General features: G+C 43.4%; 1 protein-coding gene across 1 annotated transcript in view; it reads right to left on the bottom strand.

The window, feature by feature from the left end:
• LOC307104095 (protein FAM149A-like) overlaps window positions 1-17112 on the bottom strand; it is a gene marked incomplete at its 5' end in the record, with an annotated part of 124947 nt that extends 107835 nt beyond the window's left edge. The window contains 2 exons of the mRNA XM_079778729.1: window positions 16223-16539; window positions 16768-17112. Coding sequence (XP_079634855.1) covers window positions 16223-16539; window positions 16768-17112 — 662 coding nt within the window. The remainder of the gene's footprint in view (window positions 1-16222; window positions 16540-16767) is intronic.
• Window positions 17113-25106: the final 7994 nt, after the last annotated feature.

The raw sequence follows: 25106 nt of genomic DNA, 5'->3' as shown, positions 1-25106 counted from the left end.
AGGTGTGGGAAGCCTCTAGTTGGAACTTGAAGCTCCTACTTTAATTATTGTTGATCTCTAGCTCCTCACTAAACTGTGAACAACTTTGAAGGAGGCCCCTTTCATATTGCATGTCCATGAGCACTGAGTACATGTCTGATGAATGAATACATCTCTATTATAAAACGGAGGCTCAAAGAAATACAAGTATTAACTCAAGGGCACGGCAAGTCCAGAACCTGGACCAAGGTTGGCATTCGTATCCCAGACGATGGCCCATGCCATGTATCCTCAGACTGTGAGAAGGACAAAAGATGGCAGGGGCATTTGTCACCACCATTAGTCATTTTCCTTATCGACTAAGACAGTGGTTCTCAACCAGGGACAGTGTTGTCCCCGAGCCCCACCCAGGCGACAGTTAACAATGACTAGAGGCATTTTTGGTTGGCTCACCTGGGTGAGGGGGTGCTACCAGCAACTAGTGTGTAAAGGCCTGTTGTTGCTAAGCATCCCAGCAGGCACAAACAGGGCCTCACAATGAAGAACTATCTGGCCTAAATACCAGCAATGCCATTGTTGAGAAACCCTGCTCTAAGGTCAGTATTGAAACTTTATAAGGAAAAGGAGGTAGTTCAGGGACATCAAGAAAGGGGTTGTAGAACATGGGAGGCTATGCCCTTGTTCACAGTAAGACTTGATAGAAGGAGCTCTCTCTGTGCTGTGACAGAGAGGGGTCTCAGGCAGCAGAATCCCTGTGTGGTGTCCCTGTCCCAGACAGAGGACTTTGGGTCACCAATGACCCTAACTTGTGACTTGCCCTTGGGTCTCTGTAGACTAAATTCTGGATTCTTCCTGAGATTTTGCCTAGCAATTTGCCATTTTCATTGGGCTTCAACAACATTTTATTTCACTGGTTGGGGGTGGGGTGGGACCTTTATCTTTACATAATAGTAGTCAACATGAGGATTCTAAACTGCAATAGTATTCATTGAAAAAAGTTTTTAGAATACTTACTGTCAGTTTGAACGGAAGGTCTATTTAATCTCAGAGAATTTCTATGCAATTAAGACTCTTATCCATTTTTATTTGAACAGAGAAAAATAATTTTGGAATCTTTATATCTTTCTATGGGTTTAGAGATTTCACTGAATAGCTAAACCAAATTTAGGAAAATGTTACTCAGTTTCCCAAGGAAGTATTTCTCTCATTCCAGTCTTTCTGCTTCTCTCACTAGGGTTGGAGAGTTATCATTATAGCCTTTTTATTGGGGCTTTAGGATAGAGATGGGGTTTCATGGTTAAATAATACATGAATATAAGGAACTTACATAATTTCACATATCAGTTTTCCATGAAAACCTGTCTTGGCATAAATTTGCCATTCCACATCGAGTTTCATAAAATGCAGAGCATCATAAATATGTGCTTTTTGTGTAGCTGGAATGTACTTAATTTTAAATTGGAAACTCAAGAAAGCAACTAAGGACTCTTGATACCCAGATAGGCCATAAAACCTTAGCAACAGAGCAAATAAAAATAACTGAATAACTGCCTGCCAGATAGAATGTCACAATAGTTCCTTAGCATTTTACATAACAACCTCTTCCAAGTTCAAATGCTCTTTAACTTTCTGTTCTGTAGAATAACAACAACAAAAAGTGCTGGCTTCTTTCTCCTCCAAAAGTCTCAGATGAGTTTATATGGGGCTAAGCTTCAAATTTACCTTTACCAACTATTCTCTCACTGTCACCTTCAGTGAGTTCTCTCTCACCCCATGTTTCTCTTTGTGTAAGAGTTCTGAAAGAGCTGTCTGTAGTTCTAATGTTGGGTCATCTTTCATTCTTTTTTTTCCTCATTAAATTTGTTTTAAATGGGTCTCAAAATTCTGTGACAGATTTTTGGTCAAGTTGTTACCATGAAAAAGTACTGATTTAAAAAACTAATAACTGAAATACACACACACACACACACACACACAACACCAAATGGTCCACAAAACATTCTCCTTTCCTCCTGAAGGTTAAACCTAAATGGCCAACAGATAAAAACAGATCTGAGCCCGTTCTCCCACCCCTGATTAAGACCGGGTGGCAGGTATTGGGGATAATATTCATTTAACCTTCTGGGCTTTCTGAGCAGATGTGGTGACTGGCAGCTCCAGCTGCCTTCTTGTCCACTGCTTTGATGACACCCACAATAACTGTCTGTCTCATGTCACAAACAGCAAAATGGCCCAGAGGATAATCAGAGAAACTGAACACACAGGGGCTTTCCAGGAATTATATTGATGGGGGCAGCATCACCAGATTTCTAAAACGTTGGGCCATTTTCCAGCTTTTTCCAAGAATGTTGTTGATCAAGCTTCTCCTTCAGCTCAGCAGATTTGCAAGTGATGTGAGCTGTGTGACAATCCAGCACAGGTGAATAGCCAGCACTGATTTGGCCTGGGTGGGTCAGGATCACCTGAGCTGTGAAGCCAGCTGCTTCCGCTGGTGGGTCATTTTTGCTGTCACCAGCCCCATAGCCACAGCTAACATCTTTGACAGACACGTTCTTCACATTGAAGCCTGCATTGTCCCCAGGAAGAGCTTCACTCAAACCTTCATGGTGCATTTCAACAGACTTTCCTTCAGTTGTTACATTGACTGGAGCAAAGGTGACCGCCATGTGGGCTTTCTGAACACCAGTCTCCTCTCGGCCCACAGGGACAGCACTATTTGGTACATGTCCTGGAGAGGCAGCCACAGGAGATTGTCAGTTGGATGAGTTGGTGGCAGGATGCAATCCAGAGCTTCAACAGTGTGTTCCACTGGCATTGCCATCTTCACCAGTGACTTTTCCTCCCTTGAACCAAGACATGTTAGTACCTGGCTCCAGGATATTGTTGCCATCCCAACCAGAAACCAGAACAAATGCTTCTGTAGATAATTAATGTAGGTGCTGAATTTCAAGTATCTTCCTCATATCTCTTCTGGCTGCAGGACGACTCAGTGGAATACATTTTGTTAGACCAACAATCCTTTGTTTCCTACCCACCTAGTGTGTAAGCCAGAAGGGCATACTCATGGACCTGCCCATTCCTGGAGATACCTGCTTTGAATTCACCAACACCAGCAGCAACAATCTGGACAGCACAGTCAGCCTGAGATGGGCCTGTCATCCTGTTTTTGATGAAGTCTCTGTGTCCTGGGGCATCAAGGATGGTCACATAACACTTGCTGGTCTTGAATTTCCACAGGGAGAAACCAATGATGATACCATGCTCACATCCGGCTTTCAGTTTATCTGAGACCCAGGCATACTTTAAGGAGCCCTTCCTCATCTCAGCAGCCTCCTTCTCAAAACTTTCATTGGTTCTTTTGTCAATCGCGCCACATTTGTAGATGAGTTGGCCAGTGGTGGCAGATTTGCTGGAATCTACATGTCCAGTGACAATGATGTTGATATAAGTCTTTTCCTTTCCCATTTTGGCTTTGCTTTAGTAGTGGTTGTTACAATACCTGTGTTCTGGTGGCAAACCTGTTGTGAAAAGCTTGGGTCATCTTGCTACGTAGGCATTTGGCCAACAGGAAGTGGGTATTGTGCTCCTCAGAAACCATTCAGATAATGAAAACATTATTATGATCAAGAAACAATGAGATCTCAGACAAGGGAAAATTTGTAATGTTATTTGTCTACTCATCTGCGGAATATTTTTTTAAACTTATGACTCCATTTATAAACACCTAAGATCTTCTTTTGATTTTCTAAAGGAGAAAGCTGCCCCCCAATTCTTGCTATGATTCTACATAATTTAATTCCTCCATGTATGTCCCTGGATCTTTTCAAGCTGCTTCCCCAGCACTGGAGCTCAGAGAGAGTGAGGCCAAGTAAGTATATGTATGGGGCCCTTTATGAGGAATTGCCTGGGTCTCTGGCTGCGTCCATGTCACTCAGCCACAATCTCCACTGTTTTTTATGGCCCAAAGTTATGGGGGCTTCTCTTCCTGGCACTGGAGCCGGGGCTGAGGCATCTAGTGTGGGGTTGGGACCCCTTGCTCCTCAAGGCAGGCACTTGATGGCCAATATATCACTCCCCATTCAAAAAAATGCCACACCTGGGTGTTGGACCAGCCCAATCCAGGCCTCCACCCATCCTACACTTCTCAATGTGCCTTCCTCTTTAATTCTCCAGTTGTAGGGCATCTATTCAGCCAGATTTCAGGTGGTTCTGCATTATGGTTATTCTGTGGTTTAGTTGTAATGTTGATGTGGTTCTGAGAGGATGCGAGTACCGTGTTTATCTACACCACTATCTTGGACCTCCTCTGTGACATAGTTTTTTATTGCTTGTCATCCAGCAGCTAGTCATGGCATTCCCTAGATCTCCATTTGTGTTTCAATGTTCCTAGATCCAAAGAAAGCTATAAAAGTCCCATATTTTGTTGTGTTTTTTTTTAATTTTTATTTAATTTAGACTTTTAATATTTGCAAGTGGGATAAAAAAGAGTTTGGCTCCTCAGAACTAACTGTATCTGAAAGACCTGTGAGGAGTTAACATTATATAAAGGGAATGTGAATCCAGAAGAGCAGGGCACTCACAACACCTGACGTTGCATTCACAGACTTCCCCTGTTTTCTTTTTAGTCTGGGAAACTCAAATTAGCCTTCAATTAATGCTTAAGAGTTGCCATTTGAGAGTGTGGTTAAATAACGCTTTGGCTAGCAGGCATACCAAATGTGAGTTTGCCCAGCTGCTAGGGCACATAGGAAATTTCAAGAAGAAAAACACTTTTATTAAGAATCTCATCAAACAAGGTTTTTTTTAGGTATCGTTTCAGAAATGATTATTTATGATTTCTATCAAGCAATTATTCCTTGAAGTGCATTTTCTACCACAGGGGTTTTAAAAATTGTAGTAGAAAAGATTGATTTTTAAAAGATGTCTGATGTATTTTAGAAGATTTTACTTAATATCCATAACCAACTTAAGAGGAGACACAAAATGAAAGAAATGTAATAGTTAATACTCAATAACAAGTATTTTACAAATTAAAATGATATTCAAGAGCAATACTAAAAATCAGAAGTCTTAATTTATCTCACTGACAGTTTTTCACAGTTTAGTGCTTCATGGTGGTGAGCACCTTTATATAGCTGACCAAGACAACCTATCATCTATTTGCAACAGAATTCCAAAAATAGAAAACAGAAGTAGAAAATCATCTACTTTGATAGCTATAGAGAGAGACTCCAAAGATGGAAAGCAAGGAAATAACTTGGAAGAGAAGATAAAAATGAAAAAATTGGGGTGGGGAAAGGCATCCGGTGATGACAATAAGAATATATGATGAAGAGTGAGCTAGGGGTGGAGGAGAGGAGGGGGAGAAAGGAGGGGAGTCCTGGGTTCTTCAGAACCATGGACGTGTTGAGCACTGCACACAACGCTGCTGAGGCGTGTTCTGGGCTCTGGGGAAGTTAAACCTCAGCATTAGGATAGGAACCCTGTGAACACTATTAAAGTAAGTACTCCTCTCCCTCTCTATTTCATGTAACCCACCCCCATGTCAGCAAACTAATTACAAATTCATATTTTGTGATCTAAAACATGCACATTTTCCTTTTTGTAGGATGATTTTATTATGCCAAGTGGTACATTTCATTTTATTTGCCTCAGTTTCTGGTGCTAAGTAGAGATTTATATTGTGTATGAAGTGGAAATAGCTTGTTTCCTGAATTTAGATTACAAACAAGAGGGCATAAGCCCAGAGACAGAAATCACGCCACAGTCCCACACATGTGGGAAAATCTCACACCATCCACTCCAGGGAAGGGAGGAAATAAAATCATTTTATTTATTTTCCTTTTAAGGTTCCAGAGGTTTTCAAAGCAGGAAGGAAAGTGAGATGAAGGAGTTTATAGTCCTGGGAAATTATGTCTATATGTATATTTCTAGCTATATTCATGTCTATACTTATATTCATATGTAAATTCACATCACACATTTAAATTATATTTAAGAGGAATATAAAAAAATAGCCAGATGTCTGGATTTGCCTCATTGATTCGTCAGTTTGCCATAAAGCAGTCAGTTTAATGCAAGACACACCTACAAACACATACGTGCAATTTTGGACTGAAAAATATTATGCAAATATTTACACAATTCGACTTATATATTTCAATAATTTACTGCTGTTTATTCTCCACTTCACATACTCTCCACTACATTTGTTTACAAGTTACTTAGCCAATATTCAGAAGGATATATCAATACAAGTAATTTTGACCCCTATGTTTAATCATTATTTAAGATGAAAACTTAAGCATTTATTTTTATTTAACTGTTTTTCTTTATTTTTTAATGATTATTATTTTTGTTGTTGTTGTTGTTAATTCTCACCCGAGGATATTTTTTCATTGATTTTTAGACAAGTGAAAGAGAGAGAAAAAGACCGAAAGAGAAACATCAATGTAAGAGAAACACATGGATTGGTTGCCTCCTGCACGAGCCCTCACCAGGGCCCAGGCTGGGGAGGAGCTTACGACCAAGGTACATGTCCTTGACCAGAATTGAACCCAGGACCCTTTGGTCCACAGGCCTATGCTCTATCCACTGAACTAAACCGGCTAGAGCAAGCATTTATTTTTAAAGTAACATATATTACAGTTAATTTCTATCACTGTTGCTAGCATTTTATGCAGAATAAACATTTTTGGCATATGTGAAAAACAGCAATCTAGGTAAAAAGATTTAAAATAAAATAAATTCTATTACAGTTAATAATTTAATTTTCCTTTGTAACAAGATTCTTCACAGGTTATTGTAATTCTTCATTGTAAAATAATATTGTTATTTCATTAATAAACAAATCAGTGATAACTAAATGGACATATTTTGAACAATGGACCCAACAATGTATTCTTTACATATGCATATGGAACACTTACAAAATGTGACCACATACAAGGCTCCAAGGCAAGTCTCAACAAATTTTAAGGAATGAAAATTATGCAGAATATGTTATCCAGTCACAGTGAAATTGAGCTAAAAAAAAAAAAAGACAACTGGAAAATCCCCAAATGTTTAAAAATTAAGTAATACCCTTTTAAATAAATATGGTTCAAAGACGACATTCCAATGGAAATTAGAAAGTAGCTCTAGCCGAGTTGGCTCAGTGGATAGAGCATCAGCCTACAGACCAAAGGGTCTTAGGTTTGATTCCAATCAAGGGCACATACCTTGGTTGCAGGCTTCTCCCCTGCTCAGGCCCTGGTCAGGGCTCATGCAGGAGGCAATCAATCAATGTGTTTCTCTCACATCGATGTTTCCCTCTGTCTTTCCCTCTGTCTTCCACTTTTCATAAAAATCAATGGAAAAATATCTTTGGGTGAGGATTAACAAAAAATAAAATAAAATAAAAAATGTATATTTAATTGAATAATAATGAACATATGGCATATCAAAGCTTTGGGGTGTAACTGAATCAGTACTGAGATCATGGGTGTAGACCTACAGGAATTCATTAGAATAGGGAAAAGGTAAAAATTAATGATATAAGAATCCAGTTTAAGAAGGTAGAACAAGACTTGTAATTCAACACAAAGAAAGTAGGAAGAAGAAAAAAATAAAGAAAATCGCAGGAGTAATTAAATGTAAATCATATTTACTAGAGAAGGTCAACATAGTCATACTCTCCAACCCATTTTACAAGGTCAGTGTAACCTTAATACTAAAACCTGACAGGAACCTTATGACAAGGCCATGGGACACTAATGATCATGTGGGAGTCTTTGTTTCAAATAAACATGGAGTTTGGACAGAGAGAAGCCATGGGCAAAGGGAAAAGCAGGAGGCCCTTTTAGACTTGGATGGGATCCTAAAGAGCATCTTTTGCTAGTAAAGATCTGAGAAGTGATTCAAGTCCCCACAAAGCACCCACGTCTCTAAGACAATCACTCTGACGCAAATGTGTTATATCGTGGTTTTCTTTTCTATCTGAGGCTGCTCATCCAAGAAACTAATGTAAAGGTGTTGATTGCCCTGATTGCCAAGTTCAGGCCTATTTAGTTAAGTCAGTCTCCTTTGTTTGCCTCTGTAGATGATTACCTAATTAGACATGTGCCTAAGATCCCAAATAGCACCTGCCATGATTGCATCCCAGAATGCGTGGCTGAGCTGTTCAAAGACACCTGCTTTCAAGGAGGTGACATTACTACTGTTTCTACGCCAAGCGCCGAGCACTGCCAAGTCATCTGAACCCTTCACCCAAGGTGTTTGCTCTTCGCATTTATGGCTGAGTCATCAGCTAAAGATCCTACCAGATGGTAGGTATTTGCAATTCTACATAGAGAAACTAGATTTTACACAATTACCTACTAATAAAACTCCTTCTGCCATTTAATGAAATTTAATGTTAATTAAAAATATATTTCATTCAAGTGAAATATTAAATATGACATAAAAATATGGTGTTCAGGCCCGAGCCAGTTTGGCTCAGTGGATAGAGCATCGGCCTATGGACCAAAGGGTCCCAGGTTCGATTCTGATCAAGGGCATGTACCTCGGTTGCAGGCTCCACCCCAGCACGGGTTCTGATCAGGGCACGTGCAGGAGGCAACCAATGGATGTGTTTCTCTCACACTGATGTTTCTCTCTGTCTTTCCCCTCTCTTCCACTCTTTCTAAAAATCAATGAAAAAATATCCTTGGGTGAGGATTAACAAATAACATTAATATGGTGTTTTGGCAGATCAGGGAGGAATAGACATACCTCTCAAGATGGACTGTCCAACCCGCCTTGTGGTCTCTATATTAATGGTGTGTATTCTTATTTCTCTTTACCTTTATGCTTGTTAATCATTTTATCCTTTGTTTTTCTATTGATTATTGATATTACTTGAAGTTATATTTTTCCCTAGTAATTTTATTAGAAAAAAATTAAATTTTATAAAGATGATGAAAGAGTACAGTGATCCCGTCACCACCAATACTTTTTGACATTGTATTTTATTTATCTGTATTGAACATATGTTTAACAATGTGAAATAGTTTGAAAACATAATCCTGCACCCTTAACTATTTCAACATACATCATCTTACACAAAAGAGATAAAACATTTAAAAAGATCCCATTCTATCATCTGAATTGTCCCCCAAAGGTAATGTATAGCTATTGATCAAAATCTTATCAAGATTCACAAATTATATTTGGTAGTTTTGTCTCCATAGTCACATTTTTTTAAATTTTAGAACATTCTACCCACCACTTTTGTTTCCATGTTGAACTTGAAAATTTTGTTGTTGTTAATCTTCAGCCAAGGGTATTTTTTCCAATGATTTTTAGAGAGAGTGGAAGGGAGGAGGAGAGACACAGAGAGAGAAACATCGATATGAGAGAGACACATGGACTGGTTGCCTCCCACATGCACCCCAACCCTGCTGGGGATCCAGCCTGCAACCAATGTATGTGCCCTTGACAGGAATCAAGCCTGAGACCTTTTTGTCTACAGGAAAAAAACAAAACAAAACGACTTGTACTTCTCCAAATAACAGTTTCCTGCCGAAGACAAAATAACTGAAGCCCATGTAGAATGTGTTAACCTGCCTCATACTGGATTTTGAAATATTCCAGGGATAAATCTTTATATAAGAATGCAAAATGATTTGTTCTCTAATGATTAATCTGTGTTCTCTTTTTTTTTTAAAGTAGGGAGAGTATTATAACTTTTATGTTTAGAAATAAGTTCTAGCAGCACATTAGTTGAAAATTGCTAATCTAAGAGTAACATCGCCAACAGGAAAAAGTATAACATACAAACTCTTCCTTAAAATACCATTGCACCCTATTACACCTTTAGGATTTATTGATTTATATAAAATCGTGTGATTTTAGGCTTTTATTATTTAACTAGAGGCCTGATGCATGATATTCGTGCACTGAAGTGGGGGGTCCCTCAGCCCAGCCTGCCCCTCTCACAGTCCGGGAGCCCTCAGGGGATGTCCTACTGATGGCCTCTGGGGAAGGTGACTGGGCTAATCAGGGGAACGCGCCACCCCATCACCCCGCTTCTGCTCCCACTGCTGGTTGCCGCAGCCAACAAGGTGTTTTCATCAACACGGACTACAGTCCCTTCACCACAAAAAAGTGACAACTTTCTTTAGGCATTTTCAAGATGTTTCTTTCATAGGATATGACATTTCTTTCTTTTTTCTTTTTTTTTTTTATCCTCACCTGAAGATATGTTTTTATTGAATTTTAGCAAGCAGGGAAGAGAGAGGAAAAGACAGAGAAAAACATCAATGTGAGAGGGACACTTCGATTGGTTGCCTCCTGCATGAGCCCTGACCTGGGCCCCAGCCAGGGAGGACCCTGCAACTTGGGTACATGCCCTTGATCAGAATTGAACCTGGACCCTGCGGTCCACAGGCTGAGGCTCTATCCACTGAGCCAAAACAGCTAGGGCAGGATATGACATTTTTTTGCCCCTCCAGCAGCGGACCTTCATTTTTTTCTCCAGGAGTGAGGTGGAAAAACCCTAGATCACCTTCTTGGATTCTTACTATCTAAGTTACCAAGAACACTGTGAGTGGCGGCATACAGGGAGTTTAGCCAATGAGCGGTCAGAAAAGGTGTTTCCTCTACAGCTCACACACAGAGATCCCCCTGGTATGTGTCTGCTGGGTTGGGGGCCTGCTCCAAGCCACACTGCGGAGGCTCAGAGCAGGCACCCCTGTGTGTTGTGTCTCCGCTCTGGCCCACCCCCAGCCCCTGGCTCCCCACAGCCACTGGGGCTAAGGGCAGCACGGAGTTCCCTCTGCCCATCTGCACACGCAGCTCCTCCTGAGCCAGTCGTGATGCAGCCTCCTCCTGAGCAGGTCGTGACACCTTAAGGTGTCCCGGCTAATTTGCATATTACCTCTTTATATATAGATGTCCAGGGGCTCTGATGGGAATCTTTGGATGGATCCCTCTTCTTTACAAAGTCAGTCAAAGCAGTTATAGCTCATACATTCCGTTTTCCTCACACTAAGTTCACCTAAGACAAGAAGGAGTATTTATAAGTCTGTTATCTTAGTTCTACCAAGCATTAAAAGGGACATAGCAAATTTTGTTGTTAGTGAAGTCGACATGGTTTATAAAATAGGAACCAGCACTTATGCCTTAAATTGCAGAATCCATTCTGCACCCTCCTTCCTTCATTATGTTCTTTTCTGCTGACGATATGGACTCTATTCTGTAAAGCTCACAGGATGTATCAGGTGTAATTGATAGCTAAAGCAGAAAATGTAAGATGAGGGAAAATAAAACCTTATGTCTTTTTAATGGACCTTCTGAATGAAGTGGCACAAGATAATTAGATTTTGCTGCACTTTATTAGATGAAATAGTATCCTAATATGAAAGGAAATGTCTAATCGAGATATTTATTATGTCTTGCAGTGTCATTGGTCTATAATACAACTAAACTTTCTGAAGATACAGGAAGATTGCCATCCAAGGAAATATTTCTTAACACAAAGTATAATGCTAGTCACAGAATCAAGATCTACATTAAAAAAAAAAAAAACAACAACAACAGAACTATGCCCACTGAGATATAAAAAGCACTGCTCTAGAAAAATGTTGTTTATGAGGTCCTCACTCCCATTCTATGTAGGTTATTGGAGCAGATTAGCCCACGCCTCCAACCAGGAGGGTAGGTTCTGGTGTCTGGCATCTCAGGAAGTAGAAATAGAATGGACTATCCTGCTTGAGGAAGCCAAGACAGGAAAGAAACACAGGGGGTAACTCTGAATCAAAGTTCCTGAAAGGTATCAAGAGTTGCATCAAAGATCCCCAAACTGTCAACAAGACCAAAGGGCAGAAGCAGCTCACAAACAGAAAAGCATCTCAGGTTGGAATAGGAGTGATGGCCCAAAGGTCAGCCCAAGGGGAAGAGAATGGGGGCGAACTGGACATACTGAGTGTGGGGCGCTCACCTGTTTGTTATAACAGTAGTTCTCAAACTTTAACAGAGCTGATTAAAAGCCAGATTACTGGATTCCACCACTAGAATTTCTAATCACTGGGTCTGAGTTGGGGCTCAAGAAATTGCATTTCTAACAAATTCCCAGGTGATGTTCTTGATCTGGGAGGGACACGTGACAAACAACTGATTTATTTAAAAGAACAACCAGGGCCCACTTGGCATGGCTCAGTGGTTGAGTATCTATCTATGAACCAGAAGGTCAGGGTTTGATTCCTGGTCAGAGCACATGCCTGGGATACGGGCTCCATCCACAGTAAGGTGCGTATAGGAGGCAGTCAGTCAATGATTCTCTCTCATCGCTGATGTTTCTATCTCTCTCTTCCTCTCCTTTCCTCTATGAAATCAATAAAAATATATTTAAAAAACAAGAACAATCAGGGATATCATTTGAGGGAGGATAAGATTGCCGTGTAGTGCCAGATGATGGATTCTTTAGAGGCATATAGTGACCAGGTGACTTATTCATTTTTTTTTCATTTTTTTTATTTTAATATATATTTTTATTGATTTCAGAGAGGAAAGGCGAGGGAGAGAGAGATAGAAACATCAATGATGAGAGATTGAGAGATAATCATTGACCAGCTGCCTCCTGCATGCCCCCTATTGGGGATCGAGCCTGCAACCCAGGCATGTACCCTTGACCGGAATCAAACCTGGGACCTTTCAGTCCGCAGGCAGACACTCTATCCATTGAGCCAAACCAGCCAGGGCTTATTCATTTTTTTTATGTGCATGTTTTGCTTTGCCAACTTGATGATAACATTTCTTCAGTGTCATGGTAAATGATTGGACAGAGGGAAAGTTTCTTCCCTTTGTGCCTGAAGGACCATAACTACTGACAGAAAATGAAGATTTAGGAAGCTACTCATTGCAATCCTTCTGTTGTAGAATGCACAACCAAAATCAAGGTCAGCTTTGCTGGGGGAACGGAGTCTGCTCATGGTGAGTGGCCACGGCAGGTAACTCTGTACATCTCCGCACCCACCCAGAGACACCTGTGTGGGGGCTCCATCATCGGGCACAGTGGCATTAACAGCTGCTCCTTGTTTCAGAGTCACTTGTTTTCACTTGTTCACCACGCTCACACATGTATGAACTCTACCTCTAATATTTCAGCACATTTTAAAAATGTAAACTATTCTACTTGCTAACTTAATTTTCCATCTTTAGTAAAAAAAAAAAAAAAAAAAAAAAAAAAGCCAAAAGGAAGAGCCACTCGTGGCCCGCCAGCATCAGAATAGACGCAGAAACATGGCTGTGTGTGTCCTGTCCCACTGTCCCGTTTAAACGCACACGCATCCCCAGGGGAGTTTTGTTATTTCCCATAAGAGCTTATCATCTCTGTGTATGGTCCTGGGCACTGGGTCCCGAACTAAACTCAAAGAAAATTCTCTCTCTCTCTCTCTCTCCCCCCTCGCCCGGCCCCCACTCAGGCTCACTGTGTGTGTGTGTGTGTGTGTGTGTGTGTGTGTGTGTGTGTTCCCAGATACAGAGGACGAGTTTCTCATGCATCCTCAGATTGGGTTCCCTACTTAGGTCACTTTCAGGATTGGCCAAATGTGAAAAGCTCTGTTGGGAGAGAATGGTATCCCAGGGACCTTTAGTTGGCCACTATCCTCTTTGCATTTCAGGATCCTCTGAGTTGTTTACAAACATGGTTTGGGGCTTTTGTTTGGTTGTTTTATGAATATACAGATTATACTCACATGATAGCTCAAAGATACATTTGAGGACAGTATTCTTCTTTACCTTTTACATCTGGGGAAATGGGGTGAATTCTTCAGGGTCACAGCTAATCAGTGGCAGGATTGAGACTAAAACCCAGAACACTTTGTGGTGTGTGTGTTTGTGTGTGTGTGTGTGTGTGTGTGTGTGTGTGTGTGTGTGTGTGTGTTGAAGGATAAAAAGAGAATTCATTCACTTTTTCATGTTTAATATAAGATAACTGCTACCCAGAACCCTCTAGGTACAAGATATATGTAACTGAAACATCTTAGCATGAAATCACTTCTTTCTACATAAAAGCCCATCACTGGCAAAAAATAATTATGTATAGCTTATAATAGCCAGTTAAATAGCAAAATAATTCAACTGTTTAAGAGCTATTTGGTAAAGGAAATTTTTTCTCTATTACTTACTTAAATAATATTTATTTATTAATCACTTAAAGATTTACGTGTCTATGGTGGCATTTTAAATCAATTGCAAATTAAAGAGAATACATCTTTCTTAGGGGTTCAAGGACTAATAATTCATGATCAACATCTAATGGCAGAAAGTGGGTATGCTATTGCCTTGGTGAAACTGCAGACAAGAATGAATTGCACTGGTATGTAGAATTTAAAATGGCAAGTTGTCTACTATGCTGAGCTAGAGATCATGTGTCCTGACCCCAGCCATCTCTCCACGTGCTGTTATTATGAACGGAGAGCGTCTGCAAAGCTAGTCTTTCCGCCTGTTAAGACTGAATGAAGGCTGACACTCCTTCCTGATTATTGAATCTTATTCGGGGGTTTGGGTAAAATGATATGCTTTCTGCAGGCTTCTTCAGATGCACAAATTGGCATATTTTAATAACATTGGGATATTGAGGATGGTTTATAGCTTCCTTTTAGCAACAGAAGGATTGCAGGACAGAGCAATAAAGCAACTTCTCCAGGGGCACAGTCTGGCTGGCGCGATGGACAGAGGGGGAGGCCATGGCTTATCTCTCTTCCCTCATCCTGGACTGTGCAAACCTGAGGGCTGGAAGGGTATGACAATGAGTGGTAATGAATGGAATAAATAAAGAAGATAGTAAATAATGCAAACAGAAGGCAAAGACTCCTGGGAAAGAAAGTATCTTTTATGCCTGATAACTAAACTATGTTTTTAAAATTTAGATTTTCAACGACCCATATGCCTACCTTCCAAAGCAGACAGAGGTGTAATATATACTGATTGCCGGGGGACTGGAAGGGGGCACAGGGAAATGGTAAAAAAAAAAAAAAAAAAAAAAAAAAAAGATGTTTCTCTCCATGGCCCATTTTACAAATAAAAACCACTGTGCCCCCATTGTCCTCAATTGATTCATGTATTTCATACTGCGATATTGTAAATGAAAAGAAAAAACTCAATTTAACTGCTCGTTTTAGAACTGAGGTGAATGTCATGCAGTTTTGTAAAAATGTAATTATTTAAATTGTGAATGGATTAGAATCAGTCTTAATGCAAAAGTTCTCCAGGTAATTTATTTTTGGTGGAGGTGGGTGTGGATGTGTGTGGCAAGAGTCTGAGATGGTGGGGTTGGGGTGGGGGAGGGTTCTTTGCTAGCTGATCTGACTCTTCTTCCTTCACCAGATCACAAGGCAGAAATCTCCATTCAGGAATGGGCCCTGGTGGTCTGCCTTTAACCATTTCACTATTCTCTTGTAGGATTCAGAGAGCTGAATACTTTTGCACCCACTTAACTTCATTAAAAAAAAAAATTTAACCTGAATTCTAAAATGCACACTTTATAAGACGAGTGTTTTCATTCCTGCTCATGGTGATGAATGAATGTGTGTGTGTGTGTGTGTGTGTGTGTGTGTGTGTGTGTGTGTGTGTTGAGGGAAATGTCCTCCAGTTCCCAGCTAAAGGGTTGTCAGCTTTTCCCGGGAACCTGAGGGCACTTTGCAAAGCCCCAGGAGCTCTAAGGTAGACATCAGAGGTGTCCTGGGCATTGCAAGTGCCCTGGGTGCCAGATGATGTTATACATATGCAAATTAACCGGATGTTGCATGGGGAAAACCCATCCCACTTGGGATAAGAATTGGGGCTGATCCTTGAAAAGTAGGGAGGCATCATTTCTTCAAATGGTAGCTGCCCTGCACGCCTGCCATGTTCTGCATTAGAGGCAGGGACCTGAGCTCCTCTCAGAGTCTGGAGAAAACCAGGCTGTCAGACAACCCCCAAGGCTGAGTCAGAAGTGACACCAACTCCTCCCCTCCCCCTCCAAGCCCCCTTCATCTCCATCCGCCCTCTGGTGAGCAGCAGAGGGCTGTCTGGGGAGAGCTGAGCAAAAGCCTGACCAGCGGGTTTAAAAAGAACAGAAAGGCACGGAATTAGGACCCGGGAAACGGGCAGGGAGGCTGCCAGGGGAGTTGGTGGAAGTCCTGGCCAACAGCACAGGGTTCTAGGCGGGCCCAGCAGCGGCTGCTGCAGACAGAGGGGAGGGGTCTCATGGAGGGACGGCCCGGACCCTGCTGCCACTCACGCGTGTCCGGCCTCCTCCGAGTCGCTGTCCGAGGCCCACTCCTCGCCGATGCCCGGCAGGGTGGAGAAGAGGGTCCTGGGGCCCGGCCCGGGGGGCATCCAAGCGCTGGGCTCTGGGTCTCCGGGGCCACGCAGGCGGGGGTTCCGTGGGCTCCAGGCTGAACTGTTGCCACCCGCTGCGCCCTGGACGGATGGCAGCGCCGCCCAGACCCCGCCGGGGACGGGGGTCGACCGCGCTCCCGCCCCCAGGTGCTCCGGGGAGCTCTGGGCTCTGTGGCCACCGCCAGACGGGGCCCGGGGCAGGTCCTGGGGCAGGTCCTGGGGCAGGTCCCGGGGCAGGTCCTGGGGCAGGTCCTGGGGCAGGTCCTGGGGCAGGTCCCGGGGCAGGTCCCGGGGCAGGTCCTGGGGCAGGTCCTGGGGCAGGTCCCGGGGCAGGTCCTGGGGCGGGGACTGGGGCAGGTCCTGGGGCAGGTCCCGGGGCAGGTCCTGGGGCGGGGACTGGGGCAGGTCCCGGGGCAGGTCCCGGGGCAGGTCCTGGGGCGGGGACTGGACTTTGCTTGCTCTGGGGCTACTGGGCAGGGACAAGGGGGTCCCTACTGCTTCTGCCGCGCGGCTGGCGACCGAGACCCTGGGGTGGGAGGCGGTGAGGGGAGGGTGGGGCGCGGCGGGCGCCCCCCGCGGGGTGCAGGGGGAGTCGGGCGCCAAGGCGGGGAGGAGGCGCAGGGTGGGGGCCGTGCTCAGCGCTGTGCCCGCCGGCCCCGCGCTGGCAGCGCCTTCCGATTTGCTGGAGTTCACAGCCGGGGAGGGCACCGCCGGGGACGCCGGGGACGCAGTCGAGGTCTTGAAGATTTTGGAAAAGAGAGACCCGAGGTCCAACACGGCGACCTTCATGGCTCAGACTTGGAAATGCTGTCCTCGCTGCTGCTGGAGCCTCAAGACCACGGGGAGCCGGGCTGCAGGCTCCATCCACCCCTGCTCGCAAGGATCAGGAGGCGGCGGCCCGGGCGGGGCGGGGATCCTGGGGTTCTAGTCTGTGGGGGTCCCCCGGGGTCTCTAGTGCGCTCCCCACATAGAGGAGCGTCTCTGGGCGCTCAGCCCCGAAGCCCTGGAGACCCCCTTTCCGACGCCCAGATGGCTCGCGGGGCTGAGGCTGCGGGGGCAGCGGCACCCTCTGTCCCTCTCTGGCCCGGTGCCCTGAGACCCCCAGCGCCCAGGTGCGCGGCTGCCAGCGCCCCCGGGGCTGAGGGTGCGGATGGGGCCTCTGGTGGCGGAGTTACCCCATGGGCCTCCAGGACGCGCAGGCGGTTGCTAAGCTAAACAAAAACCCTCCTATCTCCCTGCTAATTGGGCCTGGAGTGCAGCTCCTGCATCTCAGAGCTGTGTCCACATAGGTACCCAGGCTCCCCTCCCCATACCTGCCTTAAAGGAACACTGTCCAATTTCCCCATCACCCTTTGAGCTTCCCCCACTGGCCAGGCTCTGGGCTGAGGGCCAGGAACTTGAACAGAGGGAGATAACCCTGCTTCCAAAGGAGCTGGAACCATCTAGTCTGACAAGACCAACTGTGCCAGGGCAGGGCGGCCAGCTCTCTGGCAGCAGGGAAGGCTGGTAAACAAACAAACAAACACCTGTTCTCAGGTGAGGGGACTTGAAACAGCAGTGCCCACTCCTCCCCCTTCAGGGCCAGGTTCAAAGTGTGCCACTAAAAATGACACAGCGGGTGCCTCACCCAAGAACTTGGAAATAAGATGGGGCCTGACAGCTGAACTAGTAACATCCGCATACAGTGTATGTGGTTAACACCCAACCCAGTGGACCAAGAGATTTAACAACTAAAATGTTTCTGAACTTGAACGATAATCAGATCGATTCGATACAAACTCCACGGCAGATATGAGAGGTAAGAGTTTCTTATTAAATGGAATACATTTCATTTTGCTAAATTTGAGGAATTCTATGTGAAAGGTAGAGTGTATGAGTGTGATGATCTATAGAACTGTGGGGTCCGTTCTGAGCAAGATTACAAAATAAGATACTGACAGGGTTTATCCATTAATGTTCAGGAGATGTATTTTTTGATATGGGGCAGGGAAAGGATATGAATAAATTAACTGACATTCATGAGTATATATTTAAGTCTTGTGGCTAGTTACCAAACAGGACTCTGAGCCATAGTTAATTTCCATCGGTAATGTCAAGTTTTGTATTTCCTCGTAGAGACCTAACCAATCTTCTACCTGTGATATCTACATGCTGTCAGGATCCCTTTTCTGAACCCAACCCCCACAAACAAGCATGTCCTGGGCACTTTTCTACTTCCAGGGTGCGCTCAGCACTGAGATGTGAGAGAAGGTATGCTCTCTTCCCACAGGAGGAATAGCAGCTTCCTAGCACACTAGGTGTCAGGTGAGGGCCCCAGCACACAAGCCCAGCAGATAGGGGCCGCCCAGTCAGCACTAATGGGGGAGAGAGCAGCATGTGCTGAAGAGAGGTGAGAGGCCAGGCTGGGCAGGCTGTCCAGGGCCTTGGATGTCGGAAGAGGGAAGAGCATACAGTTGTCAGCGTGCAACACACCAGCACACAGTGAAGAGTGAAAACGAAGGAAACATCTGAGAGTAGCGAGGGAAACTGGAGGCAGAAGTCTCAGGGTCAGAGCAGGGAAGCTGGGCTAACTTTGTCATGACGCAAGGACACCAGAACCATCCATGTTTCTCATATGTTCATTGTCCCTCTTCCGCAGCAACTAATCAGGTAGCCGTAGAGGGGTGTGAGGTCAGAACATTGGACTATTTTCATAGAGTGCTCATTCAGGATTGCAAAGCCGTGTCCTCAAGATTGTTTGTTTCTTTCATAAGGACCTTGCTTTTAGTTCATAGAGTAATTAAATCCTCAACACATTAGGTTACTCTCAATGCAAGTAGAATCATTTCTAGAATACGCACTCTCAGTGTTTAAACTGCTAATTATCTGATCGGTTCTGTGCTCTTACAGCTGACCAGCCTCTCAGGAGGGAGCCCCTCTAACCTGACTCATAAAATACAGATGCATAAACCCCAACTCAAATGTGTTAACTAATAATAACACAGCTCCGGGCTTGTCCTCTGCTCTTTCCCTATGAGAGGAATTCCTGTTAAGGCCAAAGCAAGTTGAAAGATTGTTAGGTGAGCATAGAATCAAGCAAGGGGGGTATGTCATATGGTTCTGTGTAGGGGACATTCGCAATAAGACAATCTGGCATGAACCATGGGACATTCACCGACCTTTCTTCAGCTCTCTAGCTGCAGTTATTTCTAGGTTTCCATTATTAACCACTTCTCTTCTGTGCATATGCCATTGTTTATATGGACAGTGTTAATAGAGCTACGGAAACTCGACAGACTCTTCCAGATCCCGGCCTTGAAAACATTCTATCTCTAAAGTGTGTTTGCAGGTATTCTATCTGTTATGGATTGAATCGTGTCCCTCAAAAACAGATGTTAAAGCCCTAACTCCCAGTTCCTGGGAATGTGACCTCATTTGGAAATAGGGTCTTTGTCGATATAATCAAGTCATGGTCATTAGCATGGGCCCTCATCCAATCTGACTGCCATACTCTTAAGAAGAGAGAAATTTGAACACAGACACACAGAGAGAAACCCAGGTGATGACAGAGGCAGAGACTGGAGTGATACAGCGGCAAGACAAGGGTGTCAAGGACTGACGGCCACCACCAGGAGCTCGGAGGAGACAGGGAGGGTTCCTCCCTAGGTTTTGACAGACCATGGCCCTGCCACCATGCCCTCTGACATCAGACTTCTAGTTCCTAGAACTGTGATAATCAATTTCGGTTGACTTTTTGTTTTCTTTTCATCCTCACCCAAGGATATTTTTCCATTGATTTTTAGAGAGGGAAAGACAGAAGGAACAATCGATGTAAGAGAAACACACCGATTGGTTGCCTCCTGCAAGAGCCCTGACCAGGGCTCGGGCCTGGAAAGAGCCTGTAACTGAGGAACGTGCCTTTGACCAGAATCAAACCCAGGACCCTTCAGTCTGTAGGCCAATGCTCTCTCCACTGAGCTAAACTGGATAGGGCTCCATTGTCTTAAGCCACCCAATTTGTGGCACTTTGTTAAGGCAGACATAAGAAACTAATACACCATTGGGATATTAGTTAATTCTTGGGGTACTTCATCAATATGGTGTCTTGCTGGTACCTTTATGAAAACTTCGGTGGGTACATTTTCTGTGAAAAGCTGCTATACATTAGAATGATAATCATAATTGTTTCAAATCTACAGGGAGAATGACAGGAATCCTGAAAAGAGAGGGGAAGAGGTATCATTGTTGGTTAAGGCATTGAGGGTAGCATGCTGGCCAGCCAGCTAGTGAACAAGACACAATGAGTGAATGATTGATCCTTTTGTTTGAAGGTCCTTTGAAAATGAGCTATAATTGCAAACATGATCAACAATTCTCAGCAAGATGCTGGGTCTTTTATACCCATTGTTCACCTATCAACAGTCTTTCAGAGAGATGTTAGGTGCTACCCCGCTTTTCGGTTAATTACCAGTAGCAAGGCATTCTCATAGCGTGAGCCCAGGTGATGTGCCACAGAGGTCTGGCTCAGGCAGAATAAGGAAGTGAAAGTAAATGCAATGAAGCATTGCTTCTGACCACAGCCCTGTTCATTTTAGATAGACTTCATTACTTCATTAGAAATGTCAAAGCAGTGTTTTGTGTGTAAAATTCTTCTGCTAATACCGATTAATGAATAATTTGAAGAATTTATTTTCTGATGTGTACAATAATGCTTGGCTACGTCATTGAGAAAGGATTAGGAAGTCATGACCATGCTGCTATGAAGAAATGGCATGTTTTGGAAATCTGGAAGTTAAAGTAAATAACCTGAGTAATTAATCTGCTTCAGAATTTAAATGGCATCACTTAGCGTGACATCCAGGCCAGAACCTCTAAAGAAGAACACTGTCACATTTGATTTAAAAAATTTTAAATTTTGAACAATGAAATACATTTTTTTTGATTGAACAAATATTTACTATGCACCACAGGCAAGCAGGGCAGTCTCTGGAGTTGGGCTCTCTAAGTTCATATTGTCTCTGCCACTGACCCACACCCAGGCCTCTCTCTCTCCCTTCATGGTTCCTGTCTCAAATAATGGAACATTGTGAGGCTCACATTAATTAACATCTGTTTGGCAGCTGGAACAGGGGGAATAGAGCCTGGCATAGGGTCAGATCTAAGCATGTTTGTTTTTATTATCTGTGGAGCCAGGTTACACTGAACAACCGGGAAAAAGATCTAGAAGGAAATGAGAGCTACATTTATGCCCAAGTTTATTCCTTTTTGTACTAATTGGAAGTTTTCAACAAGTGTGTCTTATTTGTTTTCAATGGCAAACACAATCAAAAAAAACAAAACAGATCAAAACCTCAAAAGCCTCAAGCAAGGATTCTTGATATGCGATTGAGGGCTGTGGATTCTACCAAGGATACAAAAACAAGAAGAACTTGACACTGATGGGAAAGCTGCTTTAGATGACAGGATTGCTAATCGACCCTGACTGCCTCTCCTGGGTGTGGTAGCACACGCGGTGCAGTGGAACAAACAGAGACCAGACCCAGGGGGCTTTCCAGGTGCTCCCAGCTGCAAGTGCCAGAGAAAGCCCGCACTAACAGAAGCCTGAGCATTTCAGGTGCTTACATACCTCCCAGCAGGAGGCCCACAATAAGCTGGTTTGGGATTGGTGCTGGGAGTTACCAATGTCATCAGAGACTCAAGAGCCTTCTTTTTTGTTTGCTCACTGTAAGGATGTAATGCCTTTTCCTGGTGGTCCCAGGATGGTACCCTGAGCTCCAACCATCTTCTCTTCAAATAACTACCTGCAAGGCAAGAAGGTACAGCTCACTCAGTCACTTTCCCTCTCATTAAGGAACAAAATACTTTCCAGAAGGTTCTCATTGGCCAAAACTAGATTAAAAGTCCTTCCCTAAGCTAATCATCAGCCAAGGGGAAATAAGCGTTGTCATGCTTTTGAATCATAGTGCACCTCCTAGTGCTTGAGCAAGGGTCTACTATCCCTGAACATGTTGCCATCGGAACAAAATCAGGGCCCCATCAATCAAGAAAGGAGAGATGGGCATGTTTGTTGGATAAAGTAGATAGCTGCAAGGAATAGTTTGACTATCTTCCATTATAAAATTAAAAGGGCAGCTACCAGCTGACAGCTCACATTGTGCACTGCAGATGTAACTCGTGCATTGAGCATTTTAAGTGCTCTCATTGAAGAGGCAGTAATAGGCCTTCTCAAACTCAGCCTCTTCATATTCCCAGATGACATATCACAGCCAAACTTCGTGATTCAGAATTTCTGATGGCAATGCCCAGGATTTGCATTTTAGCAAGCTACCCAGGTGAGTGGTCAGCCTGTTAAAGTTTTAGACCTGTTTGTCTAGTTCTTAATATGCAGGGGTCCTTGTCAGCCCAGTGTCTACTTATTTGCCCAACAGGAATATGCCTGACTTTTCCTTAAAGGGTTGTGGAATATTGATTACTCCTCCTATTATACCCCCACCCATCTTTGACAACTATGGTGCTCCCTGTAACCTCAGTTCAGAGTACTTTAAATTTTCCTAGCCTCCGGTTTTTCTCTTGTGAAACTCCATTAGGGGTCAAGGAGCATATTCCTGCCTTCCTAAGCCTGTCCCCATTTCTTTCCTTTGAGCCCTCTCCCCATACCTTGTCTAATGCATCTCTTTCATCTAACTGTTTCTGAGTTATATCTCTTTATAATAAACCAGTAATCTAGTAAGTAAAATGTTTCTCTGGGTTCTGTGAGCTGTTTTAGGAAATTAATCAAACCCAAGGAGGGGTAGTTCAGAGGCACAGGTGATAACCTGGACTTGTGACTGGCATCTGAAGCAGGGCATTGGGGGGCAGTCTTGCACGACTGAGCCTTTAACTGCACATTGTGTTTTGGATACTGTTTATATCTGACTCCATTCTGACTCCCCATGATCTGAGCTTCTTAAATATAGGGAGTTCCATCATATTCATCTCGGTATCCTCAATATCTGGAGGAATGACTGGGACATAGTAATTTTTCAAACAACAGATTGTTGAACAGAAAATGTTGGATTGATGGAAATTTTTTCATGTATTTATGACCCTGACCATTATATGGTCCTTGAACTTTCATTAAATAAAGCTTAACAGGTTGACTGAATGCCAGAGTAATACGGTATTATTCAACACAATCATATTCCAAGAAGGCCACGTCTTGCAGTAAATGGAGAGAACCGGCACTCACAGCTGGACCGTGTTCTTCTCTTTCTGGCCATGGACAATGTCACAGGATACCAACCTCAGACAAAGCATGACCACTTCATAATTTTGTCTGAGTACAAACACTAATAAGGTCACCGGGCCACACTCAAAGTACCATGAGCTCTCCTCTCTTGGATAAGTGACTACGATTTTCTAATTGAGATTCCCAATCATAAAGTTTCCCCCTTTCTGACAATATCAAATCTAGAGTGAACTTAAGGCCTTCCCCCAAACCACCCAAGGAAAACTCAAACCTATGTAATAAGCTCTTTCAAGTATTTTCTTACTGGGATACCCCATGGTGTGTGTCCTTCACTGCAAATGAGTAATAAACCCAACTTGTTCCACTGCAGGTGTGTTTCTGCACTGTAAAGGCATCCTTGTTTAAAAAAAAAATGTTGGTTTCTTAGGAAGCCATTTGTTTCCACAATTTCTGAAAGAGGCTTTATTTTAAAAAATAAAATGGATGGAAGCTTGCAGAAATGTTTCAAGAAACCAACTGAGCTCTGTCTATTTTAATTCTCAAATAGCTTAGGATTTAATTATCAAACACCATAGTGGATCCCGTAGTGAACCACCAAGATCTCCCATTCAGGACATAGGCACCTGCTCTTCCAGTATGTTAGCTCCGGATGGCTCTCAACTGAGCCCCTTTCTTGGAATTGCTTTTGGGCAAAGCTTTTTGCTCAAGGTCATGCTTCCTCACTGGGATTGCCTACATCCAGTGATTGCTTAATGTGAAGGTACAGTGGTCCAGCCCCTTTGCCTAGATTTGTGTCAATTCTGTAGGGCCATTCTGGTTCTAGAGTTCCCTGTGGGGTCGGCTAAGGCCTCAGGTGCAATTGCAATTACATCACACTTCATCACTCTCTCTGCTCAACCCAGCTTATTTCTTTCCCTTTAAATCAGAGCCCCCTCCCCAACCCTGCTGCATGTAAATCTCCATCCCTGAGTCTGTTTCCTGGGGAACATACTTAACATAAAAGGGAACTAAAAATCTAAAACTGGCTGCCCAGAAATTCTTGCACAGAACTGGAAAAGTTTCATTATTGAAAAGTCCAGTGACTCCTGCCCAGTGTACACAGTGGGTCGTTTGCTGAACTGGTGGGTAGAAGAGTCCCATAACAGAACTAGGATCAAGGCTAGAGAGCTGCAAGAGCTCAAATGGCTAATATATCAGTTTACCTAGTATAATTAGTAACTAATGATCAATTGATGGTTTTGTTATTTTAATACAAATTTATAATTTATTCATGCACCGGACCTCTAGTTAATATATAGTTGACATACCATAAATTTCACCTGTTTTAAGTATATGAGTCAATAACTTTTAGTAAACTTACACAGTTGTGCAATCATGAACACAATCCAATTTTAGAACATTTTCATTGCCCCCCTTAAAATCTCTTGTGCCCACCTACAGTTATTCCCCATTCTCATCCCTAGGCCCAGACAACAACTCTCTACTTTCCATCTCTTTAGACTACAAGAAATATCTTTTTAAGCTCCTGATTTGGAGCCTCTTTACATTTTCTAATGGTCACCATCACTTACAATTG

The sequence above is a fragment of the Cnephaeus nilssonii genome (genome assembly GCF_951640355.1).
Source record: "Cnephaeus nilssonii genome assembly, chromosome: 8".
Lineage (NCBI taxonomy): Eukaryota > Metazoa > Chordata > Mammalia > Chiroptera > Vespertilionidae > Cnephaeus > Cnephaeus nilssonii.
Note: the sequence above shows the minus strand (reverse complement) of the source record. Positions and strands in the feature narration are given on the sequence as shown.